The 26,904-nt window shown below is 34.0% G+C and overlaps 6 protein-coding genes across 9 annotated transcripts; 3 read left to right on the top strand and 3 right to left on the bottom strand.

Moving 5' to 3' along the window:
• Positions 1-513: 513 nt before the first annotated feature.
• On the bottom strand, positions 514-5,073 carry LOC103865174 (type IV inositol polyphosphate 5-phosphatase 7). 4 transcript variants are annotated; one of them, XR_004457141.1, is made up of 10 exons: positions 3,888-5,067; positions 3,704-3,791; positions 3,455-3,523; positions 3,181-3,373; positions 2,398-3,100; positions 2,124-2,317; positions 1,787-2,044; positions 1,479-1,704; positions 956-1,053; positions 514-876 (listed from the first exon to the last, which is right to left on the bottom strand). XR_004457141.1 is itself a non-coding variant. In XM_033289463.1 (8 exons), exons 1-8 carry the CDS (start codon positions 3,915-3,917, stop codon positions 1,482-1,484), a joined length of 1,758 nt encoding a protein of 585 aa, XP_033145354.1. In that variant the 5' UTR covers positions 3,918-5,064; the 3' UTR covers positions 1,062-1,481. The 4 variants fall into 4 exon arrangements, 1 of the variants encoding a protein (XP_033145354.1); XR_632378.3 differs by having other exon boundaries at positions 515-876; positions 956-1,009; positions 3,455-3,517; positions 3,888-5,073; XR_632377.3 differs by having other exon boundaries at positions 515-876; positions 956-1,009; positions 3,888-5,060.
• Positions 5,074-14,603: 9,530 nt separating this feature from the next.
• Positions 14,604-17,868, top strand: LOC103865173 (oil body-associated protein 1B). Its single transcript, XM_009142956.3, has 3 exons — positions 14,604-16,265; positions 16,813-17,216; positions 17,533-17,868. Exons 1-3 carry the CDS (start codon positions 16,120-16,122, stop codon positions 17,706-17,708), a joined length of 726 nt encoding a protein of 241 aa, XP_009141204.1. The 5' UTR covers positions 14,604-16,119; the 3' UTR covers positions 17,709-17,868.
• Positions 17,869-18,083: 215 nt separating this feature from the next.
• LOC103865171 (probable xyloglucan galactosyltransferase GT15) lies at positions 18,084-21,990 on the top strand. The gene is made up of 3 exons (XM_009142954.3): positions 18,084-18,750; positions 20,317-20,469; positions 20,964-21,990. Exons 1-3 carry the CDS (start codon positions 18,327-18,329, stop codon positions 21,788-21,790), a joined length of 1,404 nt encoding a protein of 467 aa, XP_009141202.1. The 5' UTR covers positions 18,084-18,326; the 3' UTR covers positions 21,791-21,990.
• Positions 19,111-20,307, bottom strand: LOC103865170 (uncharacterized RNA methyltransferase BH0687-like). Its single transcript, XM_009142953.2, has 2 exons — positions 19,972-20,307; positions 19,111-19,863 (listed from the first exon to the last, which is right to left on the bottom strand). The coding sequence occupies exons 1-2, from the start codon at positions 20,116-20,118 to the stop codon at positions 19,633-19,635; spliced, it is 378 nt and encodes a 125-aa protein (XP_009141201.2). The 5' UTR covers positions 20,119-20,307; the 3' UTR covers positions 19,111-19,632.
• Positions 21,991-23,308: 1,318 nt separating the features above from the next.
• On the bottom strand, positions 23,309-23,519 carry LOC108871642. Its single transcript, XM_033289396.1, is given in 3 exon segments — positions 23,309-23,386; positions 23,388-23,454; positions 23,510-23,519. Coding segments are annotated over 3 exon segments (144 nt in total). The 3' UTR covers positions 23,309-23,319.
• LOC103865172 (cysteine proteinase inhibitor 2) lies at positions 23,512-24,278 on the top strand. Its single transcript, XM_009142955.3, has 2 exons — positions 23,512-23,774; positions 23,855-24,278. The coding sequence occupies exons 1-2, from the start codon at positions 23,617-23,619 to the stop codon at positions 24,123-24,125; spliced, it is 429 nt and encodes a 142-aa protein (XP_009141203.1). The 5' UTR covers positions 23,512-23,616; the 3' UTR covers positions 24,126-24,278.
• The last annotated feature ends 2,626 nt before the right edge of the window (positions 24,279-26,904 follow it).

The raw sequence follows: 26,904 nt of genomic DNA, 5'->3' as shown, positions 1-26,904 counted from the left end.
TTACCACATTCGAATTTATAAATTACAAAAAAAAATTATTGATTTTATGTTTTTTTTTTCTTTTTGGTGAAAGATGTTATTTGATTTTACGTTGTTTCCACTTTTTATATGACTTTACTTTATTGATCAAATGGTTTACTTACATATTACATTAGGTTGAAATTAGGATTTATCATTTACGTATTACATGTACATGCATGTGTTTGGGATGACCGTGCAACCCACTTTCAATTCACTAATGTTAATCATGTATTAATTTATACTGTTTAAATTACAGTAATCATCATAAATCATAACTCAAGTGTGATGATTGAGTTTGTGTGAGTACGCAATTCCATGACTCAATGTGTGCATGATAGTAGAAAATAATCATTGACTTTATAAAGTCCAGTATCGAATCAGAGAATGAGTGAGCTTCGAGGTTATCAAGAAACCTTAACTTTTTCAGTACAACGATCATCACAAGACGTTATCTTTAGATTCTTTTACTTTTTCTTCGCAAAGGAAACAATGAGAATGAATAAAAAAATAAAATAATGCTTTCTTTTTGGCATAATCTTTTTGTTACACGGCTAAACTTATACAACAAGCATTACACTATCATTAGGGAAGATGTGACCACACTTCACTTATAATAATATGCAAAAAATATTCACTAAGCATTAAACTAAAAAAAAAGATGGATTGTAAAAACACTTCCATCTATCAGTTTCATAATCCTTCACATAACACATGTTTTATAATTTACCAAAATAAAATTACCTTGGGATTAATCAATTCTTCAAAAGTTAGAAGATCCATGAAAAGAAAAGAACCGGTTTGATTTGATACGCCAAATTAGATTAACCAAGACAAAATTACAACCCTTTTCTACACCTGTAAACCGGAAATTTCACCCGTTAAGTTAAAAAAAAATACCAAACCGGAAACAGACATAAGAGAAGTTGGACCAAACCTGTTTCCTTTTGTGTTAAAAGAAGCAATGTAATGTCTCCATCACTCTTCAAAGCTTCAAACACCAACAATAAATTTTAAAAAAAAACTTTAATACACCTGACAAAAGCCGAATAAAATCATATACCATAAGTGATCAAGATATGATGAAGATACATACACAATAATTAACTCTTACAAGATTTTCAGAATCTTTTCTTTATCAAGAATGATACAAACGAATCTTACAGTTTCCTAATCAGTTGTTTTCACTGACGATGCAGAGATAATCATATCCCATCAAATCATATCCAGTGCCTTAAATGATATAATAGGAGAAACGTGTGGGCTACTTTCTTGGCTGATGTATATAAATGCAGACCAGTGTCTTAAATAGACTTAAGTCTCTATTATGAGTTTTCAGGACCACAACAACAACTACTACTAGTCTACCACCCTCGATAGGTTCATGTCACTGACACTACATTCTATCTGCAATCTCCTAATTTTCTGGTTAGTTCTATGGATAGAGATGGTCACTGAACCTTTTAGAAAAAAGTTAGCTCGGTGTATCCTCTTGGGTAAGGCAAGAGTTCTTCAGCTTGGACCCTTGAAGTAGAGTAACTCGTGGCTCGTTTTAATCTCTTGTGATTTGACTCAACCTCTGCGCTGAATATGCCATAAACTGGTCTATGATCCGAGAATCTTGACTCTCCTCTTACATAACATAACTGATGCAGTCCTTCTCCATACCATAGTATTCGATCACACCTTTAGTAATAAGAAATAAAACATATTGTCAGATCAGTAAATGGTTCTTGACTATAGGATTGTGAACTAAAGAAACACTAACCAAGCAGGAGTGCGACGTTTCTCCTTGGGATGCAAGTCATCTCCAGCATACCTATCAGAGTTAGTTGAGTATTTGTAAGTTGGTGGGAAGTAGATCTTCCCTTCGTCCCATCCTTTAAACACATGTCCTCGTTTCTGCTCTATCCTCAACTGGTCGTTCTCTAGTAATGCTCTCCAGTTTTGCATCTCAACAAGTGCTTTAGCAGATCGGTAAGAGAGTGCTATCCGGTAATTCAGATCCCCAAGCCATATTACTCGACTGAATCAAATGGAAACAAAACATTTAAGTACAAAACAAAACATTGGACTCAATCCAAGAGACTCTTGGTTTCACTTACTCATGCTGAAGTATATTCTCTGGAGACTTCTCTCCTGCAGAACTCTGGACACGAGGAAACCTTGTCTTCTTGAGTATCTCCATCACATCAGAGTTTCTCCTCAGCTCATCTCCTTCTTTTTGTCCTGATGTCAAGTGAGTGCAGACAAAGCAAAAGCTTGTTTGGTGAAGCAACATACTAATAGAGATTGATCCCTACAAAGAACCATAACAGCACATGTTAAACAATCCATCAACTAACTCAAGTGATAGTAGAAGCAGCACTAGAGCTTTACCTTGTTTCCAAGATAACCCATTAATCCTCTCCCAACACAAGACACTTTCATGTTCTTGACATGTTCTCTCAACTCACTCTTCACCCAAACTGTTAAAAAGATACCAACCATTTGCTTGCTAGCCACCAAACAATACTGAGAAGAGTTCCAAGAGATTCTAGAACCATTCTCGTTCGACCCTGGCGAATACAAGCCTGTGCTTGGTGAATCCCCTGGAGCATAATCATCATCTGAGTAACCACACCGAGAGACATCACTCTGCCTAGAGTAATCACTCGCTCTAGAGTAATAATCACTCGGTCTAGAGTAATAATCACTTGCTCTAGAGTAATCACTAGGCCTGTGACTGCACCTGAAGCTAGGATCAAAGTCACTCGGTCTATGACTGAAGAAGACACGATCACACACGCTTAAACGACGCTCAACTGGTGGTTGTGTGGCCGAAGAGTCGTTCTCATCCGTTCTCCATATGCTTGGGGTCTGGAAAGAGCGTCTGTTGAAGAAGGTTTGTCTAGAAGATCCAGAGAAGTCAGCATCAATCTCTGCAATGGGGACAGGGATGGGGGATGGAGTGTGAGAGAGGCTGCTTGTCCCTGGGAGGTTGTTGAGTGTTTTTCTGATGAGGGAGTGCCATTTTTTGGCGGGACCGTTGTCTTCAGCTCCAAGAACGTTACCAGCGTTAAGAGGAACAATCTCTTGGAATCTACAAAATGAAAACAAAGACCATTTTAAGAACAGTTCTTGAACAAAGAGAAGATGCGGTAGTAACGTAACTAACTATACCCAAGTACGTATATATCTGCAGGAGCTGAGGAGTGAAGCCACTCGTCAAGGTTTAGATCTTCAGGAGGAGAGCGTCCAGCAACGTTCCATGTAGCTACAAAGATGCTGTAGTTTTGGACATCAATGATTCTTGGGTTCTCATAGTTCATTCTCCTTTGTCTAGCTTGCTGCTCCCAGTTTTTATTGAGTTTCTCTGTCAAAACTCAGTGAGTTATAAGAACAAACTTTTGCATATATGTATGTGTAGCTAGTTTGATGAATGTTTTTTTTTTACCAGCTTTGCTCTTCTTGATTGTGGAAGGCTCCTTCTCTGAGATGCTACTTCTGTGCTCAACTTCTACAACTAGTACCAGCAAAAACTAAGTCAATCACAACTCTTTAATTTCTAGGGAGAGCGGTGGTTAAAGTTAAAGCAGAAGAAACAGAAACTGTTTGTTTGTTTCTTTGCTCAAGAAAAAGACAAAAGATTGCAGTTAAACAAACGCCTCTTCAGAAAAAAAAAAGGAGTGAAAGTTTTGGGTACCTTGAGGAAGAGAAACATCAGCTTGAAACTCTTCTGTTTTGCTTTTGATGTTGAACCATTTCCTCACCATCTTCTTTGACCATGACAGCTTCATTCAATAACCCAAAAACAAAATCAATAAAAGGGTTTAGTTAAAAATGTTTTATATGAGATTTCAAGAAGATGCAAAAAAATAAATAAATACCTTGCTTTTCTTGGATTTGTCGTCTCTCATTGCTGCTTCTTACTTGTGTATATGTTTGTTCTTGGATCTGTCGACTCACTCCATTGAAAAATGTTGAGCAAGTTTGGGGCTTTTAGTTGAATAACTGTTGACAAGAAGAATTGGCTTCTTTCTTTGAATCTCAGACAGAAGCTAATGAGGGCAAAGATGGAGCTGGATTAGGATTAACGGTTTTGTCTAAAATGGGTTTAATTTGAGAGACTCTTTCTCCCAAGAGAGACAAAAAGAAAAGACTTTTTTGTTGTTGTTGATTTGTAATAAGCAGAGGAAAGAAAGTGTTGAAGAGACAACAGTTTCTTGAAGCAGCCAAAGACAATGAGGAAGATTTTGGAGAGAGAGAGAAAACAAAAGTGATTTGAAGAGAGAGAGAGAGAGAGAGAGAGAGTGTGTGTGTGTGATTAAGCTTTCTACTTGGTCCTGCTGCTTCTTCTTCTGAGATTGAGAAAGAGAGAGAGAGAAAGAATGTGAGCCTCGTTCTCAGTGAAACGGCAAAGTAAAAAAGAAGCGGACTTGAACAGAATAAAGCGCAGAGAGGAAGGAGCCTTACCTTGGACTATTCAGCCCCTTGTGTGTCTCTTTTTTTTAAAGAAAAATTAATTAATTACAATTATACTTAACCTGATTCGATTACAGCATGTGAGAATCAAATATTAAACGGATACTTAATTCGAAAAAATAAGCTTTGATGGTTTTGTCTGTTGTTATTTCTTAAAATAAAGTTGAAAATAATTTTCTAAAATCTTGTAGCATTTGAATAATTTATACTGTTGGACCTAATATATTTTAAACATGTTAATTATATGTTAAATAATAATATTTTTAATCACTAAAAATGATATATCAATTATAAATGGTTTAGATACTAGTTTGAACTGAGTTTGAGAATAAGAACTTGCAAGTGTTGATGAGGACAGAAAACATGTATATTTCTTAGATTTTAAAATATGAGTCAATTGGCTCAAACTACATTAAAAACTTGGTAATTAGGCAATATATACGAGTATTGTGTTTCAAAAAAACAAAAATAATACTAGTAACATATATCATAAGTCATAACAGGTGAATTTCAAGTAATTCAGATATCTAAAATTACGTGTCAAACTCATACTAGGTCGTGTTAGCCATATATTCGGAATTGTCTATTTTATATCAACTAAAAATAATTTGGTTAATTTTGATATTTTCTAACTTTCAAGTCGGATATCCTACTTTTGATGCAATTTCATTGTGTTTAAATGTTTTAAGAAAAAACTAGATTTTGACCCGCGGGTTTTTTGAATTATATTATAATACAAAGTCTTATTATATCGAAAATATAATTTTTAACAGTTATATAATCTATGAATTAGTTTATTTGATATTTTATATGTACACATTTACGTAAATTTCTTTTAGCCATGAGAATTATATCCAGATCAAAAAACAAACCAGACCGGCCCGGAAATTTAGGTTTAGTTCAGGTCCAAAAAAGATAATCTATTGGGGTTTTTTATTGGACCCGCATGTCTTTGTTTGAGTCCGGGTCCTACTCTAGACCCGATCATAAATATGTTATGTTTATTAGGTATATTTGGATATTTCGAATATGTTTCCAGCATTATGTGATATTTTTTTAGGTTTTGGTTTACGATTATAGTTTTTGATTTCAAGTAAATTTTTAAATTAAAAAAAAAATTGGGTGTTTTCAGTTCAGTGACAGATTTTGAATAAGATTTTGAATTTTTTGGTATTTGAATTTTTTTTGGTATTTGTTTGGAGTTTCAAGTACTTTTCGTGTTTCAGATTTTTTCAGATTTTTTAGATATTTCAAATTTTCTTAGGATCCTAAATATCCAAACATGTGTGGACCCATTACGTCCATATCGGGTCCAACAACCTTTTGATATAGATTTTTAATGTTATTGTACAAAAACATGATTGATGAAATATTTTTAGAAAACTCATTTTTAAATATAAAAATATCTATCAAACTATAGACGGTTGAAAGTTTAGTAATTAGTATATAATATGAGATTTTAGTAGGAAAGTTTATATATGATATGATTACGTTATTATAAAGGAAAGAGGAAGGTAGAATGTACACATATATATTGTATAATTTCTCTTGCTTTAAATCCCTTTCTTATTAAAGGAGGAGCATTGATAAAAATAAACCTTGGCCTCATGTGTTTATTACATGAGTGCCATTTCCTAGGTGTCATCACCACATGCATTCTCACCAACTTTTTTTAAAAACCCTTTCTCAACTAGAATAATTACAAACAAATGCCACTGGTCATTATATTATACTATATGGTTTTCGGATTTCAAAAATAACTTTCGGATTATGTTTGTGGTAAGTCATTAATGCTTGATTAAATTCAGATTCCAAAAAAAAAAAACGGAGATTTAACTAAGGCAGCATATTAACTCCTTCCTAAGAGAGACTTTATGGTATGTTCGAAAATTTGGAAGTGTTTCATTTAAATAAGGCAACAAAATACGGTTTGATTGTGAGGCGATGATCATGTGGTAAGTCATTTACGCTTGAGTACAGTATTTGATTCTTTAAACGTGCTACAACTAAGTTCTTTACGGTTTGAATTGATTATTTTAACCTGCACGAAAGTTCATATCATAACCTGTACGAATGTTCATATCTAATCTTGCAACAAATAAACCAAGAGTGATTTTTCTTACCTATTTCACGTCCAGGCATCACGCAATTTATAAAACAGGCAAGTGGTATATACGGTATCAATTTTCCATCATTAATATCGGTTTCAGAAATAGACTCGTGGTGAGGAATTACAGACATAGTATTATGTGTTTTACAGTGTTGGCAAATTAATTAGGGACAAAGTAATCTATTGTATTTATTGTATATACAATAGATTATGAAATGCTGATATTATATGTATATTTTGCTAATATTTTTCATATTTCATAATAAGGCCGACTTAAGAAGGTTACTAACATTGATGGGTTTTCCAAAATTGTCTTCGACCCCACTGGTGTTCCAGAAATTGATGTTTTACGATTGAGGTAATACATGCATTCACATATTTTGTTAAATAATATTTTTAATTTCTCAAGATGATCTCTTTGCTATTGCTCATAATAGGATTGCAAACGAAGACTTCTGAATGCATTATTGACAACAGTTATTTTGTCTCTATTTTTCATTTTCTTTTGTTTTCTTATACATTGTTTCTTTTATATTTTATTAGACTATTGTTTATGTTTCATTTAATATTATATTTATAATTTACCCGCATGCAAACAAATATACAATTTAATTTTAAAGTCCATCGCATATAAATTTATATTGACATACTTAAATTCTTAGCTATAATCCGTACTTTCTTACATATATTTTTCTTACTATGACTTTAACTTTTATTATGTTTACATATTAAAAGTTATAATACTTTAAAAAATTTCTCGCTCCGCGCAGGGCGCGGATTATCACCTAGTTATATATTATATGATAAAAGTGATAGTATAAAACATTACTTTCAATGCTTTTATGATTAAAAGTCAAAATGGTAAATATAGTAATATTAATAATTAAGATTTAGGAGTGATATTTGAATAAATTAAAAAATTGAATAAATTATTGTTGGAGAAATATATGGTAACATATTGTTAGTTTAAGTTTAAGGTAAGACAAAAAAAATAATGAGTTAAATGAAAGGGTCCAAACAACTTTCATAGGTAGATTTTTTAAGACTTTTTCCCTTTTAATAGTATTGATATTCCAATCGGCCGATTTTTGTATACTATTTTAATATAAGGTAATTATATAATTAAATTATAAAATATTACAATACTAATGTTTTGTTATAAGTAGCACATATTGAGATAACATATCTATCATATCCCAACTGATACACTTTTAATCTGTAAAAACTTAAATAATATGGATAAATGTAAAAAAAATTAAATATGCATTCAAAAAGGAAATTCTTCCTTAAAAATTAGCTTTATATCTTTGAAATCTTCACTGTCCAGGTTTGGGTGGATCTAAAAATTATCCCAAACCACATTTCTTTCAAGATCATGATATAAACTTATGCTTACCCGTAAACCAAGGTTAAATCCAACTCTCATGGATGAAGTTGAAATTGAATTGGACAAACCATTGTCTCAAAGAACCGATATGGATGACAAAACTATACCAATACCATAACCAGAGAACCGATTCTTCATCCAGTTACTGTTATGAAGAAAGCTACTAAAATCACTTACTGTTTCTTTAGCTTTCGAAAGCCATTCTACTATATTAAGAGTATGTTTAATCTTATTGCTCTCATCGTGTCCTTAGGTCATAGCTTGTAAATTTTTGTATGCATTTCAATAGGAAATTTTTTTATCAAAAAATAATGAAAATGATAACTTTTTTTGAGAACTGGCTTTCAATGAAAATGATAACACTTGTATTAAGAAAATCCTGCAACACTCGTGTTATGAAACGAAGGTACCAATAGTTAAAGCAATTTTTTAACTATTTTTTTTTACCAAAAAAAAAAGGTACCAATAGTTAAAGCAATCGTAATCTTTGATGTGATCCTAAACTAATAATTATTTATTCTGAATATCAGAATTGAAAACCTACATAAATAAAATGAGTGATGTTGGGGAATCGAGAGGTCTATGTCTATGTCTTTGTATCATAAATAGGTCGAAGAAAACCTACAAGGTACCAAGATAAGGACATAATTTTTTTAATCGCCAAAATAAATATAGTACGTAAGTTGACTACGAAAAGTTTATTATTATTATTTGACATCAATATATTATTTTATAATAAAACACTCGAATTCGTATGCAATAATGTGGTGTTAATGTTGTGTGCGATATGTTACAATAGTCAATACTTATCCACATAAAAAAATTGCTTTGAGCTGCACAAAGCTCTCAGTTAATCATAAAATTGCATTCAAAATACTATTTATTTCGTTGACAAAAAAATACTATTTATCCCACTATATAAAAGGAACTATTTTAAGAGATTCTAAAGGGTGCTACTTAGACAGAAATATTCCCCACCAATCATTTTGTCATGTCATCACGGTAAGAGGAAGCAAATTTGGACATGTGGCAACACCTAATTAATCACCTTGCGTTCACAATTACGTTTGGAACACACGACTCTACATTTGGACTTTTAAAAAACGTATAAAAGTAACAGATCACACCCATATTTGGAAAGAAAGGAAACATGGCCCATTATTACTAATTATCTCCTCAGCCCGGCACGGCCCACCTCCATGTCACAAAGCAGTCGTCTTCTCGATTGACCTATTTTCCATCGCCTATGTGCCATTAATCCTCCTCATTTTCTATATTCGGTCAGCTTTCCCGCTATGTCGTTTTAATTTTTCTTTTAGCACCCCTTGGGAAATCTCTATTTCATGATACTATAAATAAGGAATGAGAGTCTCTCCAAACCTCAGAGCTTCAGCCTATTCATTATACTGCTACATTTTATTTAATCAAAGCCTGAAACAATGATTTCACCATTGATCTCAAGTTCGATTCCTCTGGCTCTTGGATAGGAGGAGAAGCGAGGAGGAGAGTGGTTGTGAACGCCACCTTGAAGCATGGAGAAGCAGGGTCGAGCCGGTTAACTACGAAGGATCAAGAGGTGAGCAAGAGTCAAGGAGCTTCGAAAGATGGAAATGGATTTTCAGACATCATCATCATCTTTATCATTTTGTTTTGTTTGAGAAATCAAAACAAAATTATATTCAGACTAATACACAGTTGTTTCATGTCCCAAAAATAATTATTTTTTTAAAACATCATTTGTAGGTCAACTTTACCTCAATGCTATTTCTGGGACCCATTTTTATTTTGACTGCCGCAAGCCAAAACCTATTTGTATACATGTATTTGTCCATATTGGCATATTCTGATTACATACCATTTTCAGATTTTCTTTCAAGCCCGACAATGAAGCAATACAGTGGTGTGAAGAAGCTGGAACCGGTAAGTACTTCAAATTTATGATTATAAAAATCGCTCTGCCTAAAAGGAAAAACAAACAAAATTTTGATAGAAAACATTGCAGGTGCGTTTAAAGAAGGCAATCACAACTCCGAATGAATACTCTATATCCCAACCAGCCTTTCAGTTCTCATGTCACCATTATCTTCGTTTTAAACAGAAGTTTGACTTCAAAAAAATAGAATATGTCAACAATACCCATAAAGACATAATGTTCTTTTTCCTAAAATAATTACATATTTTTTAATAAACTAAACCATCTTCAACTTGGTTTTATTTTAAATTATACGAACTAAACTCCTACATAATAGACGTTTCAATACCGGTTAATGTTTCTCAGTACGGGTTTTAAATTCACGAAAATAAGTTCTTTAAATTGTACTCAATCTCACATAAATTAACAAATCTGAAGTCATAGTGAAAAAAACTATGCAAAAATCTAATACAAAAATTTATAATCGTGTTTCTAATATTGCAAACTTTTGTATACATATATAAATTGCCCAAAATATTTTAAATTTGCGTATTGTGATTGTGTATCTCTAAATTGAAACCATATTTATGTATAGATCTTAATATTCTAATGTATCATATTTGTCTTAATGATTTACAATTTGTAGACTCTAACTAAATTTGTATAAAAAAACGTTTCAAATAAATATCAGACTAAAAAAAAGTATGAAAAACAACACTAAATAATTTTTTTTAAACACTAATATTGCAACTTATACTAATATCTAAAATAATTTAGAAGCAAAGTGTTCAACAAAATATCATAGAAGGAAACAATTAACTATTAAAAGAACTAAATATTATTTGCTGTAAAAAAAAACTAACTATTATTCCCAAACCAATATTACATAACCATACGTCCATACAACATATACTTTACACTACAACCAAAATCAAACCACAAAATGTCAAACAAAATCCCAAAACTGGATGACCTACAACATATCAAACTACCAGCTATTCTTTATCAATATGACCTGCACCATTGTCAAAACTTAGATTATCGTAATCCACTTATTAGGAACACCTAAATCAAAGAAACAAAACTACATCTAACCAATAAACTCCGCGCGAAGCGCGGACAATCCCCTAGTTTCTATAAAAGTAACAATTCACATAAGAAAATGCAATATTGAGACGGCATAAATTCTTGAAAGTTTGAGTTTATAACCAAAGACATTATTTTGTCTTTATAAGGTCAACCATAAACCAAAATATGAAAATTCTAATGTAATTTTAGTCAAAAAAAAATTCTAATGTAACTTGCAGAAATTCTATGTAATTTTTTTTAATATGTTAGGGGTTATTTGTGAAATAACAAATAAAAATAGTTTTAAAAGAGATAGAAAAAGAAAAGAAAAAAAGAGGGACTGAGATTTTAGTTAGTTTGTTAATTTTAGTTTTTTGGATTATTGGGTGCAGTTTCTCAATGTCTAAAATGGTTAACATATACCAATGACACAAACAAACATAAATTCTTAAGATTCTCAAAATGCTAAATAACATGACATGACCCGCGTCCATAACCGAATGGGCATTACATAGCCTTCGACAAAAAGGGATTCTACGCAAGATTTCAAGTATTTAGCAATTAATTAAAGGGATATATGTGCGAACTTTGAAGGATCTGTAAAACAAGATGAATCTTGGTTGCTTTTGACTGCCTCGTAAATGTTGAAATTTTAAGGATGTTAAAGGGAGTCTTCCAAATCATTTTGGATTAAGGAAGGAGCAAAAAGTTAATCACTATATATTATAAACTATAATTATGGTATAGTCTTACCTTTTCTTCTATAAACATACTATAACTTTACATTTTCTCCCCCTTAAAAGTTCTTGTAAATATATGGACATATATTTGTCATTCAACTGCTATACATCTATCACGTGATAATTTATTTTTTTTTTCTGAACAAGACCCTCACGTTTAATCTCGCTGGATGACAATGACTATATACATACATAAGGATTATATTAAACGTGATTTTAAACATATTAATATATATGTATACAATGTATAAGTATAATATATGCATGGGTAGTCATTGATGTTATAATATCGAACGGATTCTTTTACTTTAAAAAGGACAAAGTAATTAAATATTTGGATATGATAGTTTTTGGCCTTTAGATGGCCAGATGCCAAACATGCCTCCATCATTTCTTCTTTCCCATCCCAAGCCTCTGCCTCACAATGTTGGTTTTTTCCGCTTTTAATTTTATTCCACCTTCAAATTATTTTTCGGTTACTTATAGTATTAGTTTAGCTTTATAATACTAGTATGCAATCTATTGTCTAGACCCTAGTGTTTATTTTGGTGCTAAACTTATAGAAATATAATCACCAAGTAATTCTTGATGGAGAAAATTATGATTTTGTCAATCAGACTACAATAAAACAGAAGTCCGTCATATATGTTAAAAACCTTATAATATATAGGGTACTACAAGCTAAAACGTAACATAATTAAAAAAATTAACATTTCAGTATATTAATTTAAACGTCTAGTACTGATAAAAATTCCATAAAAATCTTTGAGTATATACATTTGACTATATTTATTTAATCTAGAATAAACATCTAATTTATGATTAACTAAAAATGTGAATCAAAGCTAGTATCTTATTGATTTTAATGCATAAGTGAGTATACTCCTATCTTGTACGTTAAATAACCCTCCGATATGCAGTACTCGTTTCTCCATTATTCCACTATCACATGCACATAGTCATTTGGATCTACGTCATGTGCGCACACATGCATGCTCATATGCGGGTGAGCTTCGTAGACTGTTAATAGAAAGTGTCTTTGAAAGAAACACTAATCCTTAATTTCGATGTATTGTTTCTATTTATTACGTAAATCATATGAACAGAAAAGATGAAGATACCATTTTCGTTTATTTTGAGAAACAGTAATGACAATGTTTTTTTTTTGCTTAAAGTAATGACAATGTTTTGAATGGTTTCTTTTCCTTTTTGTAAATATAATGTCGATCGCCTTATTTGTAACTTTATTACGAATGTGCAGCTCCATTGTATTAACTTAATTTATGTGCTAGCGCATATATCATCTGATGATTAAATTTTAGCTACGATTTATCATCATTCTTAAGAACTCACCAGTTAAATATTTTTATTAATAACTGTAAATAAACTATTTATATATAAGTTTTTGATATGGAAAATTAGGAGAAGTCTCCATATAATTGTACGGCTTAGATGTGATTTTAAGTATTCTTTTGTTACAATTTCATACTGAAATTTGAACAGCCAGACAGCGTAGGTATCGTTACAATTATTTGATATCAGTAGACTTTAGTAGAGGATATTCCGCCCAAATATTTTGCTTCAAGAAAAGAACAATATAGGTTAACTAATAAATACAGAATTTAAAGGCTCTATATATTTATATTTATATACATGAATAAAGAAATAAAAAGCCGGAAAAAGAAAACATATTGAAAGGGAAAGATGATATGTCACTACAACAAGACACATTGCCCTTTTATTGCTTGCTTTTTTACTTTCTCCATGGTAGACCAAAATCTAGGAGGGATGGGAAAATAAAATTTTAGGTTGTATTAAAATTTCGGATTGTTGTGTCGTTTTTAAACTCAATTTTTTTTTTGTTAATCTCTTTTTACTCATAATAGAGCATGATTTTTTCGCAAATAATTTACTGGAATACCCCGCATGTGTGTGATAATTTTTTTATTTTAAATGTTTGATAATTTAAAGCTTACATAAGCAGATAAAACTCAAATTTTAGAATCTGAAATTTTAGAAATGCTTTTGCGAAAATCTTTAGATCGTTAATTCTCAAAAAAAGTTCATACTGAATTGGAAGATTTGACTCAAATCTATCCCTATAAGTAGCTATTATCTATTTCTCTTTATAATTTTATATTCTCTTTAAATTTAATCTTTTAACATTTCTTCCGCATCAAATTTATCAAATTCATGGACTTGTTTTACCAAAAAAACATAAAAATTCACGGGCTTGTATTTTTAAATTGTTAGAGATTCGATTCAGATTTATGATATCTTGCATAGTTCGGTTTCAAAATAAAACTTTTTTTATGAATATTTATTATTAATGTAGTTTCTAAATCTGAGTTTAAAATGATAACATAATTAAAAATCCTTCTATCTTCTTAATATTTTCTTTCTAATTTAGTTTGTATAGGTGTGCATCTTACGTTGGTGTTTAAAGGAACCGTGATAATAAAATTCGAGTATTAACTTTTTCAATAAAATAAGAAAACAACTGAGATAACATTTTAAAAGTTCCTAAATATGGGATTTTGGATGCAGTTAAAAAAAGGATTTAGGATGTTGTAGTAAAATAAAGATGCAATAAATGTATGAACCTTAGAAGAATCTAGTTACACCTGACTTACAAAATATATAATTTATGTAAAACTATAAAGTAAAAGAAAAAATACTTTTAAGAGTGTATAAATAAATTTAAATCATTTATAGTCTTTAATAAATCATTTCTATTTTTATAAATTATTTTAACAGTTTAAAATTACATAAATATACACTTAAGAGTTTATAAATCCTATAAAAACTTTATTACATATAATTTAATAAATATATTTTAGGTGAAATTTTATAAAATCATATTATACATAATTACTCTATGTAAATTTATTAAAAATTTAAAATTATTAGTTTTGTGTTGAATTTATAAAGAGTTAAAAATTATTATTAAATATATATGAGTTTATAACTTGAGAATAGATATTTATGTCTTCTTAGACTAGAATTTTAGTTAGTTTGATCCAAAAAAAAAAAGATTAGAATTTTAGTTCATGTATTTTTCTTAAGTTGGTATATTTTGGAGAAAAAAAGTTAGAAAAGTTCCCTTTAACCAATTTCAAAGTACCAATCATTATTTGTATAAACCAGTAAACGGTTTAGATATCACTCAAAACTCGTGTGTATTTTGTTTGCCTTTATGCAATTTTGCGTCTTCGTCTAAAAGCTCTTGGAACGCCTGATCTTAGGTTTTGACCGGATTCGAGCATCGTCGTCAATGACTTTAATACGATTTCTAATCTCTGTTGAAGTATGGTATTGTCACCTTCAATGATAGAGAATGATTCTTCTCGTTTCGTTTTGCAGTAAAGATGTGCATGCATTTGATGGGATGTTCAGAGGCTTCAAAGCATATTATAGAGTTAACATTTGTTTAGGTTCTCTCTGGCCTATATATGTGTTATTCAAATCAAGAGTACTGGAGATGACCGGTTTCCTTTAGCTGGTTCATCATATTTAATTGTGAATTGGTTTAGTTCGGTTTAGTAAATACATGTATATATATGATCGTAAAGCTGACTGACCATCAACACTTAATGAAAATATCTTCATTTTCATAACAAACTATCTCTACATAATATGGTATCAGAGCCAGATTTGTGGTATATTACGCTTTCAAGTCTCTATTAGTTACTCCAGTCTCTAATTTTTGTTGGCGCACTCGAGAGTAGTTTGACGTTTCATTTCATACAATCACTTACTTCTTAGACAACTTCGAGCTCGTGATCTATTCAATGCCAGAACCACTCTGCATCAAGGATGTGTTCTCTGTTATGAGTTTCTGCTCTCACGGGTTGAAGTGAACCATATGGGAGGTCCTTCGTGAGACGTGGACGAAGGGGAAGAGGCCGAGCCAGAGGGAGAAGAGGCTCAAAGCTGTCCGAAAAACGAGTTTCAGAGACTTCTGAAACCGTACAAGACTCTTTTCTGTATTTTGTCTTTGCGTTACTTGCACCAGAAGTAAACAGATGGAAATTCAAAGATCTTACTTGTTTGCGTTAGAAGGAAACTATTCACGACTTTCTAGCTTTACTACAATACTTGGCTATTGCTAAATCGATCATTCACAGCGTATTACGTACCATAATTTTTGTCAAACACAGCTTTTCAAAATCTCTTTTTTTTTTATCAAAGAAATCTTAACCATTTGACTAATTCTTATTATACTATCCTAAACAAAAGCTGAGGTACACAAGTGTAACCTTGTCAGCTTGCCACATGTTACGCTTCATGCATACACTCCACCCCTTTTCATAGATCACACCCACACGTATGCAAGCATGATCTATTTCTCTTTGCAATATCTTTGTTTGTTTGATTGCTTAGGAAATTTTGGAGAGGAAGATCGAATAACTTTATTAAAATGGAGAAGGCAGTTCACTCATCTACTACGCCTGGCCCGGAGGTTCCAGGGGAGGCAACGAAAACCGGCACCTCCATAGTCGACACCGCCACCTCCGCCGTGCAAAGTTTTGCTCCGGTTAACCAAATCCACCAACATCTCTGCGCGTACGTAAACCCTGTCAAACTCTATTAGTTCTACTTTGTTTACTCTCTCTTTGATTGTAATTCTCAATTTGAAAGCAAAACAACATGTGATTGCATGTTTTTCTTTTAAAAAAACATATGAATAATGATTGCATATGATGGTTCTAAGTTGTCTCTATATTGTGTTACCATGGATTTTTTTTTTTGAGAAAGACCATGGATCTAATTAGTAACTTGTTTGATCTCAATAACAAAACTGTCCGACCTTTTTTCGTATTCTTTGAAACAAGTTAGGAAAAACTAATATATATAAATAAGCATCAATCTTAACCAAAATTGGCAAAAAGAAAGAATATCATATCAAACTTATTAAAAATGATATCTATTTGTCAAATATTTATTTAATAAAACATATGAGGTATGTTGTGAATTCTTGTTTGGTTCTGTTGAGTTTTTGAGTTTCGATGGCACAAATCTCTCATAGCAAAAGGTTTGATTCGTTTTCCGTTGAAGATTCGATTTGAGCTATAATGTTGTTAATTGTTATACATACTCGGATGGTTGGCAGGTTCCATTTCTATGCTTACGACATGACACGACAAGTGGAGGCTCACCATTTCTGCAGTCACGTGAACGAAGATATGCGCCAATGTCTGATCTACGATGGTCCGGATGCAAACGCTCGTCTGATCGGATTGGAGTACATAGTTACAGAGAAGTTGTTCATGACTTTGCCTGATGAAGAGAAGAAACTTTGGCATACGCACGAGTGGGAAGTGAAAGGAGGGTTCTTGTTCATGCCTGGTGTTCCTGGTCCCATTCAGCGTCAAGATCTTGACAAAGTCGCTAAGACTTATGGCAAGGTTTTCCACTTTTGGCAAGTTGATTTGGGCCATGATCTTCCCATTGGTTTACCTAATGTCATGATGGCCGTTACCCGCGATGGCCAACTTTTCCACGAGATGATTCAGGGTAAGAAAATGCGTAGATGAACTTATATCATTTCATATTTTTCAATTTGAAAATCATAAAAGTTTACGGTTTTACTTTGTTATTTTACATCTAAAATTTTCATCAATTTATATTCATAAAACTAAATTTATAGGCGTCTATACCTGTTTAGTAACACTTGTATTGATATAGATATTTGGCATAGTGTAGTATAAGGTCATTAGAAGCTTATGACGATAAAGTGGCTGAGGGTTAGTAAGGGTATTGATATGGCAAAATATAGTTAGGACCGTTGGTAGCTTATGGTTGGATTTGGAAAATATAACTATGGATGCAGAGACAGAGAAGCGCTTTGGGGTATCGATCGAAGGAGAGAGGGAGGCAAGGGCGTACATGTCAGGGCCAGAGCTTGGGATCCATCCATTGGCGAATGGAGGAGGCAAAGGGCTAAAACTAGAGTTGCGAGAGGTCGATATCAAGCCGGTTGAGTCTGTCGCAAGAGTCTTTGTCTGAGTTTAGTTAGACCTTTATGTCAAATAATGCCATACATCAAGCAACTTAAGTTTTGGATAACAATCATAAGACGTACAGTTTGGTTTGTTTTTATATTTTTGTGGATCTTAAATATTTATTTAGAAGTAGTAACAAACTAATAAATTATTTATTAGTTATATGATTTGGTGGTAAACATTTAATAGAAAAATTGATATATATATATATACTACACATAAGTTACAGTAATACGAATATATGATTTTGTGGATCTTAATTACTTATAATTAAGTAGTAACAAAATAAGAAATGATATCTTGCTAGTCACATTATTTGGTGATTGAAAAGCTTATATTATTAATGTCCATAGTAAACCATACCCCATTGACCACATACTGAATTTTGAAAAAACAATTGTAAGAAGTTTCTAATCAGATGGCATATATGATTTCTAAAAAAAAATGAAGAAATATATGTAACTAAATAAGTCTATTTTATATACGAAACAAGACTTTTATCACCCAATCAACATTTATTTAATAATATATCATTTGCGTGTACTCTCTCACTTTTTCTCTCTCAATTCGACATGGATCGTCAAATCAAGAACACCACAAAACATTCACAACAAAAAAGACGATGAAGAACCATCCATGGAAGAAGAAATCAACCACTCTCTTACTTCTCCTCTCTCTCCTCACCATCGCTCTTCTCCTCCTTGGTCTCTCCCAAAATAAACTCGTCCTCATCACCACCACTACCTCCGAATCCGATCACCACCACCGTCACAAACCCTCCGAAGTAGAAGAAGATTCTTGTCTTGGCCGGTACATATATATCCACAACCTACCTTCTCGATTCAACATCGACATCCTTCAAGACTGCGAGAGGGTTTCAAGACCAAACGACAAGATCAGTATGTGCAAGTACGTCGAGAACTTCGGCTTCGGACCTCCGATCAGTGAGCTTAACGGTGACCGAGTTTACTCTCCGAGCTGGTACGGGACTAATCAGTTCATGCTTGAAGTGATTTTCCACGAGAAGATGAAGAGATACGAGTGCTTGAGAGCATGTGCATTGCAAGCAACCTTATTTGTTGCTTAAGTGGGGCATGATTAATTTTTAATTATTAAAACTAAGAGAAGCAATTTTGTTAAGCAACACTTAGTTATATGGGTTTATTGGCAGTTGCTTAATTAAGGATTTTAGAGAAGAAGATGCCATGAAATGAATTTTTTTAGATTTTTATAAGTGTGCTTGTGATGAGAATTGATGATCAAACGATGATTTTGATGATCAAACGATGATCTTGATAACGTAAGAAGGAGAATATGTGTGATAAGAAGAGACAATGACTGAAATGAGAGATGAAATTTTTTCAGACTCATCATTGTCATTACTTAAACATGAAACAGAGAACAGAACACCAAACAAGTTATCATTCTCATTACTTAAACATGAAACAGAGCACAGAACAACAAACAACAAACAAGACATCATTCTCCTAAACTAAACATGAAACAGACAACAATGAAGAACATGAAACAGATAACAAACAACTCAAGAAACCTTAAAAATACACTTAAACAGATGAGCTTCTTCTTTTGATAGATGGAACAGAAGAAGGATTCGGTTTAATAGAGGAGAAAAAGAGAAATGCATTCATCACACACACACAACCAAATGGACTTGACATTTAGCTAACTCATTAACCACACTTACACATTCGTTTCTATCTATCTCATTAATCACACTTACACAATGGTTTCTATCTAACTCATTCATCACACTAACACTTTTCTATCTAACATTAACCACACTTACACACCTGTTTGGCAAACCTATATTAATCTACAGAAGCTACAGCATCAGAAGAATTAGTAAAACAAACCTCTATTGCAATTGTATCGATGAACCTTCCTCATGTTTCTCTCCACAGAACAAATCAAAACTGGATATCAAAGGGAACAATAGCCTTCAAGACCGTTTCGAGACCAGGACTGCTATCAGAGAACCTTCCGACATGCGTGATAAGCTCATGAACTTGTTCATCTTTAGCTCTAAGCTGAGCTTCGTAGGAGAGGTTGTGAGCTTTGCAGCCACCACAGTAGGAAGCATACTCACACGGAGCTTCTACTAAGTCACGGTGTGGAGTTAAAGTCTTGATCTTTGTCACCTAAACAACATATCAATAAGCAATTACGAACATAAAGATTGTAACTTTATTGCCAAAACAAAAAAAAAAGCTTTTTTCAAAAACAAAAGGAGAGATTTTTAATGAAACCTCGGCGTATCTGCCTTTGCGGCGAGTGACGCAGCCGAGGAAACGCTCGCCGGGAAGAGCACGGTCGCACATGACGACGAAGCCTGTGCCGTGGACTTTGCAGATTCCTTTGCCTTTGAACCCCAAACTCTCGCAGACGAGCTTCATCGTCACACGGGAGAGTTCACGAAGAGTGACGAAGCCATCTCTCCTCTCTCTCCACTCACTTGCCCACACGTGTCCGTAAACAACGTGCCTTCTGGACCTTAATTAAGCTACGACGCTTCTATTATCAAGTCTTTTTTATTTTTTTTTTAATGAAAATTAGGCTAAGCAATGCCTTAAGCGTCCGCAATGCACATGCTCTGACGAGAAACTCGTCGCTGGCGTCGGCTATTTTCGTACCTTATTACGCTGGTCTCGATTTCCGGCGAAATATACGGCGGCGTAACGTCGCTGAGAGAGACGCCGCCGGGAAGGAACTATTTAAATGGCTCAAAAAGCAACCCCAGTGGAAAGGTACGCATGCCTGTTGTTATTATTATCTGTTCGTTAATTCAATTATTGCTTGTTTTTTTATTTAAATCATTGACCAATAACTTTTCTTCCCTCCCTCACCACCGACGACTTTTCTTTAAATGTCAACAAAAATATAAAAAACACAACAAATTCTTTAAATCAAATCCAAAAATACATTTATTTTGTAAGGAAATAATCGTAGTTTTAATCTATTACATTTCAGTTATGAGATTCAAATTTAATGTACTCTCCGTTTCATAGTAAATATATGAAAATGTTAACATAAAATTTTGAAATGTTTTTGAAATATTTATTTTGGAAATGAAGAGAGTATTTTTACTCTTTTGGTCAAATTTGTTCTTTGTTGGTTGATAAGTAATGGTATTTCAATGTTGTACGTGTGTATTATGGGCTTCCAACGTTACTTACAATGTTGCCGGCCAATTATTTCTTTTGACATAGCTACATCATTAACTATTTTATTGAAAATCCAGCTGTGTTAGGTCAAGATCATTTCCTTGTAACCGGTAGGATTTCACGAGATTTCCGGCGAAATTCCGACAATAATTCCGGATGGGGAACTAACTTAATGCTCTTACCAGAGTCACATAATCTATCTTTCCTCACCATCGAACGAAGTCCAGCTAGCCACAACGAGTTTGCTATTCCTTATCCAACCTATTTTCATCCAACTTCAGCCGTTGAGATCCTCACATGGCAAGACAAGATCAAACTTGCAACCCGACCGGTCCTCTTTTCATTTGCCGGAGCTCAAAGACCGAGCAGAAGCAGGAACGGTTTGGTTCGAACTCAAGTTATCCTACAATGCAAGAGTTCTTTCAAGAATTGTAGGTTTCTTGACTGCGATGTTAAAGCTAACAGCTGTGATAATCCGATCAGTTTGATGAAGCTTTTCGAGAGTTCTGTTTTCTGCTTACAACCACCGGGTGATTCGTTAACCAGAAGATCAATATTTGATTCGATCTTGGCTGGTTGTATTCCAGTTTTCTTTAATCTAGGAAGCGCATACAAGCAATATATATGGCACATACCAAGCAACTATAGCGAATATTCGGTTTATATACCGGTTAAAGAGCTGAGAACCGGAGGAAAAAACAAGATCGAAAATATTTTGCGCGGAATACCGAATGAAAAAATAGTTGGTATGAGAGAAAACATAATCAAATTGGTTCCGAAGATTGTGTACACTAAACCAAACCGTCAAAAACCGGATGAAGAGGCACTTGAAGATGCTTTTGATGTTGCTGTGAAGGGAGTGGTAGAGAGAATTGAAGGAGTAAGGAGAAAAAATCAAGACTGAGGAATATATATTATAATTTAGACCTAAGAGTGTTATATTCTACATATATTTGTATTTTTATATTCATTTCTGGTAGGGTGTTTCCCCATTCTTTCACCAAAATTAAAATAGGTACTCTATTTTACCAATCCTATATAGATGAAAATACTTTGTAACAAAAGAAATTTATTGTTAAAATAAAAAATATGTTCTTGTGAAAATGCATTTTTCTTCTATGTAATTAGTTCATTATAATTTAACCAAGTAGCGGTAGTCTAGTTGCAATCTCTTGGGGCTTGGAGTATATCCATATTAGTATTGGGTTCGATTTCACATAGAAACTAAATTATCATTACTTAGCCGGTCTGGGTTTAAATTTCGGTTCAAGTGGTTTACATGGTGGACCGGAACAGATGATCGGTCTATCCTCTTGCATTAATCGGAAAGCATTTCGAACTCGGATCAGGCAGTGTGGTATATTTTTAGAGTAGTCCACTCTTTAACATTAAGTGTGTTCTTTTCAAGACCGACTGGATCAGTCTACAAGGCTTATCAAAAAAAAAATTAGCTCATTATATTTTTTATCACCTAATGCAGGTTTTTGAAGCTTATTATAGCGGAAGAAGTTATATACTAATCAAATCTAAAATGAGATGGATAGAGAGACCTTTGTAGTAATATTTAATTTTTAAGATTCGACGACCAGTTTCTGAAGATGTTGGTAGAAAACTTGAAGACTAGCATCGACTGTGGAGACTACATCAGAACCAAATATGTCCTACAAAAGAAACTGGTGTTATAATATCATGTTCGGACCCATCATGTTTTTGTTGGGTTCAACGAAACTAAAGTAACCAATAATTGTCAGTCCAATAAAAAGCCTACCCTACCTTAAGATGATCTACTAGCGTGGCCAATATGCGCCAAAAAAAAGTATTTTTTCTTTCGTATAGTAACAGATTGACATTATGCATCAATGTGTAGTTTAGCATACGTAAGAGGAGGTGCTACGTGAGCAGCATGCGAACTTGCGAAGAGAAGAGAGGACAGGTGTCAAACTCAGTTAATACGTGTATAGTTCTCCCAAACATCATTGCATGATCAAAACAAAACAAAACAAACAAAAAGATAAATTACAATTCAAAATCAAATTGAGGCGATAAGGAAAAGCTGGAGTTCCATCCATGCTGATGATTCCGTTGGTCAAATTAGAAATTTAAAAATACTCCATTGGTGAGATTGTAAAACAACGAATCATGTAACCAAGTGGATAATATAAAAAAGTTCAACGTCAAATATAAAACATCATATTTACAATGTAGCACATCCATAATTTCCTAGGATCAGAACGTATAACCGGGCAACCAATTCATGATCAAATTAATAGCTTTCGCTCTGAAGTTCTAACATCATATAAACATTATGTAAAAAGTTTATGACCATCTTTAATTTGTTAAAATATCCCTTCAAAAATTAGGAAATTGCTTTTAATAGAAAAACTATAGTATTGTTATAAAATTAATCGTTCAGAATCAGAAGTGGAATCTGGATCAGATTCCTAATCCGAACATGTCACATACGTTAAAAATGGTGGGGCTCACTTCACGTGTTGATGTAAAAGTAACTTAAAAGATGCGGAACCTCGAAGGTGCCTATGGCATGGGACGCATTCACGTACACCCAAAGACAATACCATCAAACCCACACCAAAACACTCTATATAACACGCTTCCGTCTCACTCTCTTTCATCTCACACACAAAAAGCACTACACATAACAAAGAGAGTTTAAAAGGAAAACATAAAGTATCAAACTGAAGCCAAAATAGAAGACAAAAGTAAGAAGCAATGTCAAAGGTTTCTCTTATTAGATTGTCATTGTTAGGGTTTCTAGTGATCGCCGTCGTCACTCCATCGGCGAACGCTACAAGGAAGTCCGTCGTTCTTGGAGGGGAGGCAGACATTCCGAATGTTCAGACCAACATAGAGATTCAAGAACTTGGAAGGTATACATAAGATGAATGATATACATCCACACTTGTCGTTTAAATAGTACTAGGAAAGTGATGCGATCTTGTGACCACAGGTACTGCGTGGAGCAATTTAATCTAATGGAAGAGAGCGAGCAAGGAAACGCAGAATCCATTGCGGATACCGCCGTGTTGAATCCGTTGAATTTTAGTAGAGTTGTGTCGGCTCAGAAACAGGTCGTGGCTGGTCTAAAATACGATCTAAGGATTGAAGTGATTCAACCCGATGGCACGAGCAGGATGTTTGACTCAGTTGTGATTATTCAACCATGGCTCCATTCCAAGAAGTTGCTCGGTTTCACTCCCGTTGCTACTCCTGTCTACTAACTTTATTTCTTTCTTGGCCAAACAAGTTTCTATATTATAATTAAAAAAAAACAAAAGTGTGTAATGATATGATCGCTATTAACAATGGGTTAATAGTTGATTTGTAATGATGTTTTACGTTGTTCATAATAAACACAAATGATGTTATGAAGATGTGATGAGAGACTTGTTAGAATATCAAAACCATCAAATGTTGTATTGGTCTCTAGAATAACTTAACTTGCACACATGATTTATATAACCAAAACCATATGTAGGTGGGTGGCTGTTGAATCCTAAATCTGGTAAGAGATTGGAATGAATTAAGATGAATAATTAAGAGATTTAGGGGGCCAAAGGTTTCGTTAATACGAAGCGTAAGCTACAAGCCGAAAAGAGATATCAAGAAAAAAAAAAAACTAACTCGTCGTCAAAGTTGTTTCTCTATCTATCTATCTCTCTCTGTTTTGCGACTTCCTTTTCTTCTTTTATAGGCGCCTTAGTTGTGTGGAGATCACTTAACTCATTATTACCGCCAGACTGGGAACAGTGATCTGCGGAGCGGTTGATACTTACGGTCGTCCGTCGCCATTTAGGGAATGGGCGATCTTCTCTTTTCTGACACTCGATTGCGTGTGTCAGTTCGTCCTGTGGAGTTGATAGGTCGGCTGTTACTATGCGATTGGGTTTGTAATGGGCCACGTTTCCTTTCCAGGCTTTCCTTAGAGCTTGTTGGTCCGGGTCAACTCCTAGGTCTCGATGTTTAATCGGGGCATGTATCCAATAGTGGCTAATGCTGTTATGTTGGTTAACAGGACGCTCAACCACTTTATCAATGAAAGATCTCTTGAGCCTCGATGATGCTGCGAGGGCCTGAGAAGATTACGAGTTGTCCGAAGTTTCGGATTTCGGATTCAGAGAAAATGGATTAGACTAAATGAAAAAGAATCAAATAAAAGATGAGAACCGCAAGCAAGAACGTTTTGCTTACATAATCATGGAGAATGAAACGACATAGTAAGATCCAATGTTATGGTCTTTCTTGGTTCTACGGCCAGAAGTGTACTTTCTCCGTCTACCAAAGGTCACCTCTTTTCTTCCTCTCTCTCACCTTTGATCAGGTTTTATCCTCAACCTTTCAATGATTGTCTCGTTCGATTGTGTCGTCTCTGCAGTGTTCACACCGATGAGAAAGTCTCTTTCCAAACTCACTCACTACCAAATGGGTTTCACCAAATTTAACTCTTTCTAATAGAAGAAAGGGGAAATATCTTCATTAAAGATTATGAATGTACAAATGTCTCTCTATATACACGTGTGATTAGGCTAAGCTAACTATCTATAATTAACTTAAGTGTATACACTCTATACACTCTATTAGGCCCCCTCAAGATGGCATCATAACATTGTGAAGACCCATCTTGGACATTAACTTGTTGAACTGCATAGGGTATAAAGGTTTAGTCAAAGCATCAGCCAACTGGTTATCAGATCGAACATGAAGCGTTTTCAGCTGACCAGCAACGATCCGTTCACGAATGGCATGACATTCACGCTCAATGTGTTTGGTGCGTTCGTGGAAAACAGGGTTCTTAGCAATGTGCAGAGCCGCAGTGCTATCACAATACAACACAGGAGTAGACGGTGAAGGACTACCCAACTCTGCAAGCATACGTGACAGCCAAAGAATATCTTTCGAGGTTGCGGACATAGCCCTGTATTCAGCCTCTGCTGATGAGTGAGAAACAACTTCTTATTTCTTTGATTTCCATGCAATGAGAGATTGACCAATGAAAATACAAGAACCGCTCACACTGCGACGAGTATCAGGACAATTGGACCAGTCAGCATCACAGAAAGCCTTGAGCTGATAGTCATCATCTGCAGGATAGAACAAACCCTGACCAATTGTGCCTTTGAGATAGTGAAGCACCTTGTGAGCAGCATGTAGATGTGGTTTGCGAGGCGCAGAAGAGAACTGACACAACCTGTTTACTGAAAAGGATATATCAGGACGTGTTGTAGTCAAGTACATCAACTTGCCAATAAGTCGCCGATAAGGTTCTGCACTTGGTAATAGTTCACCAACTTCAGCAGCCAACTTAACAGACGGATCCATAGGAACAGATGAAGGTCGACAACCCATCAAGCCGGCATCAGTAAGAAGTTCCAGAACGTATTTGTGCTGACAAACAGAGATACCAGAAGCTGAACGTGCTATTTCAAGACCGAGGAAGTAATTAAGCACGCCCAAATCACGCAGCTTGAAATAACTTCGAAGTTGAGTGACAAACCAGGAAACAGCAGCTTCAGTATTACTTGCAATTAGGATATCATCAACATAGACTAGAAGAATAATGGTGCTCGCTGAAGAATTCAAGAGGAATAAAGTGTGATCCCCATTGATTTTCTCAAAACCCAAAGAAAGGATTGCTGAAGAGAACTTCTCAAACCACTGGCGAGACGCCTGTTTAAGGCCATATATGGACTTCTTCAACCTGAGAACAGCATTAGGAGGAAGGTTGTTCCCTTTTCTTTCAGCATAACCAGGAGGCAAATCCATGTAAATCTCTTCATTGAGATCACCATTTAAGAAAGCGTTAGAGATGTCTAGTTGATGAAGAATCCACTTCTTCTTTGCTGCAAGAGCTAAGATCATCTTGACTGTTACCATCTTGGCAACTGGAGAGAACGTTTCAACATAATCAATACCCTCCTTTTGTGTGTAACCTTTAGCAACAAGACGACCTTTATGTCTTTCAACAGTGCCGTCAGCATGGAGTTTGAGTTTAAAAATCCA

Source organism: Brassica rapa, chromosome A04 (assembly GCF_000309985.2).
Source record: "Brassica rapa cultivar Chiifu-401-42 chromosome A04, CAAS_Brap_v3.01, whole genome shotgun sequence".
In the NCBI taxonomy this organism is placed as follows: Eukaryota; Viridiplantae; Streptophyta; class Magnoliopsida; order Brassicales; family Brassicaceae; genus Brassica; species Brassica rapa.
The sequence above is the reverse complement of the archived record's forward strand: the minus strand, read 5'-3'. Positions and strand labels throughout refer to the sequence as shown.

Bases quoted from the DNA above. Each gene is read 5' to 3' on its own strand.
- LOC103865174 (XM_033289463.1), bottom strand. From the start codon at position 3,917: ATGAGAGACGACAAATCCAAGAAAAGCAAG. The intron at 3,524-3,703 runs GTACCCAAAACT...TGCTGGTACTAG, and splicing joins TGATGTTTCTCTTCCTCAAG to TTGTAGAAGTTGAGCACAGA. The intron at 3,101-3,180 runs GTATAGTTAGTT...TTCATTTTGTAG, and splicing joins GCAGATATATACGTACTTGG to ATTCCAAGAGATTGTTCCTC.
- LOC103865173 (XM_009142956.3), top strand. From the start codon at position 16,120: ATGGAGAAGGCAGTTCACTCATCTACTACGCCTGGCCCGGAGGTTCCA. The intron at 16,266-16,812 runs GTACGTAAACCC...GATGGTTGGCAG, and splicing joins ATCCACCAACATCTCTGCGC to GTTCCATTTCTATGCTTACG. The intron at 17,217-17,532 runs GTAAGAAAATGC...CTATGGATGCAG, and splicing joins TTTCCACGAGATGATTCAGG to AGACAGAGAAGCGCTTTGGG.
- LOC103865171 (XM_009142954.3), top strand. From the start codon at position 18,327: ATGAAGAACCATCCATGGAAGAAGAAATCAACCACTCTCTTACTTCTC. The intron at 18,751-20,316 runs TGAGAGCATGTG...ATGCACATGCTC, and splicing joins GATGAAGAGATACGAGTGCT to TGACGAGAAACTCGTCGCTG. The intron at 20,470-20,963 runs GTACGCATGCCT...TTGAAAATCCAG, and splicing joins AAAGCAACCCCAGTGGAAAG to CTGTGTTAGGTCAAGATCAT.
- LOC103865170 (XM_009142953.2), bottom strand. From the start codon at position 20,118: ATGAAGCTCGTCTGCGAGAGTTTGGGGTTCAAAGGCAAAGGAATCTGC. The intron at 19,864-19,971 runs GTTTCATTAAAA...TATGTTGTTTAG, and splicing joins GCAAAGGCAGATACGCCGAG to GTGACAAAGATCAAGACTTT.
- LOC103865172 (XM_009142955.3), top strand. From the start codon at position 23,617: ATGTCAAAGGTTTCTCTTATTAGATTGTCATTGTTAGGGTTTCTAGTG. The intron at 23,775-23,854 runs GTATACATAAGA...TTGTGACCACAG, and splicing joins GAGATTCAAGAACTTGGAAG to GTACTGCGTGGAGCAATTTA.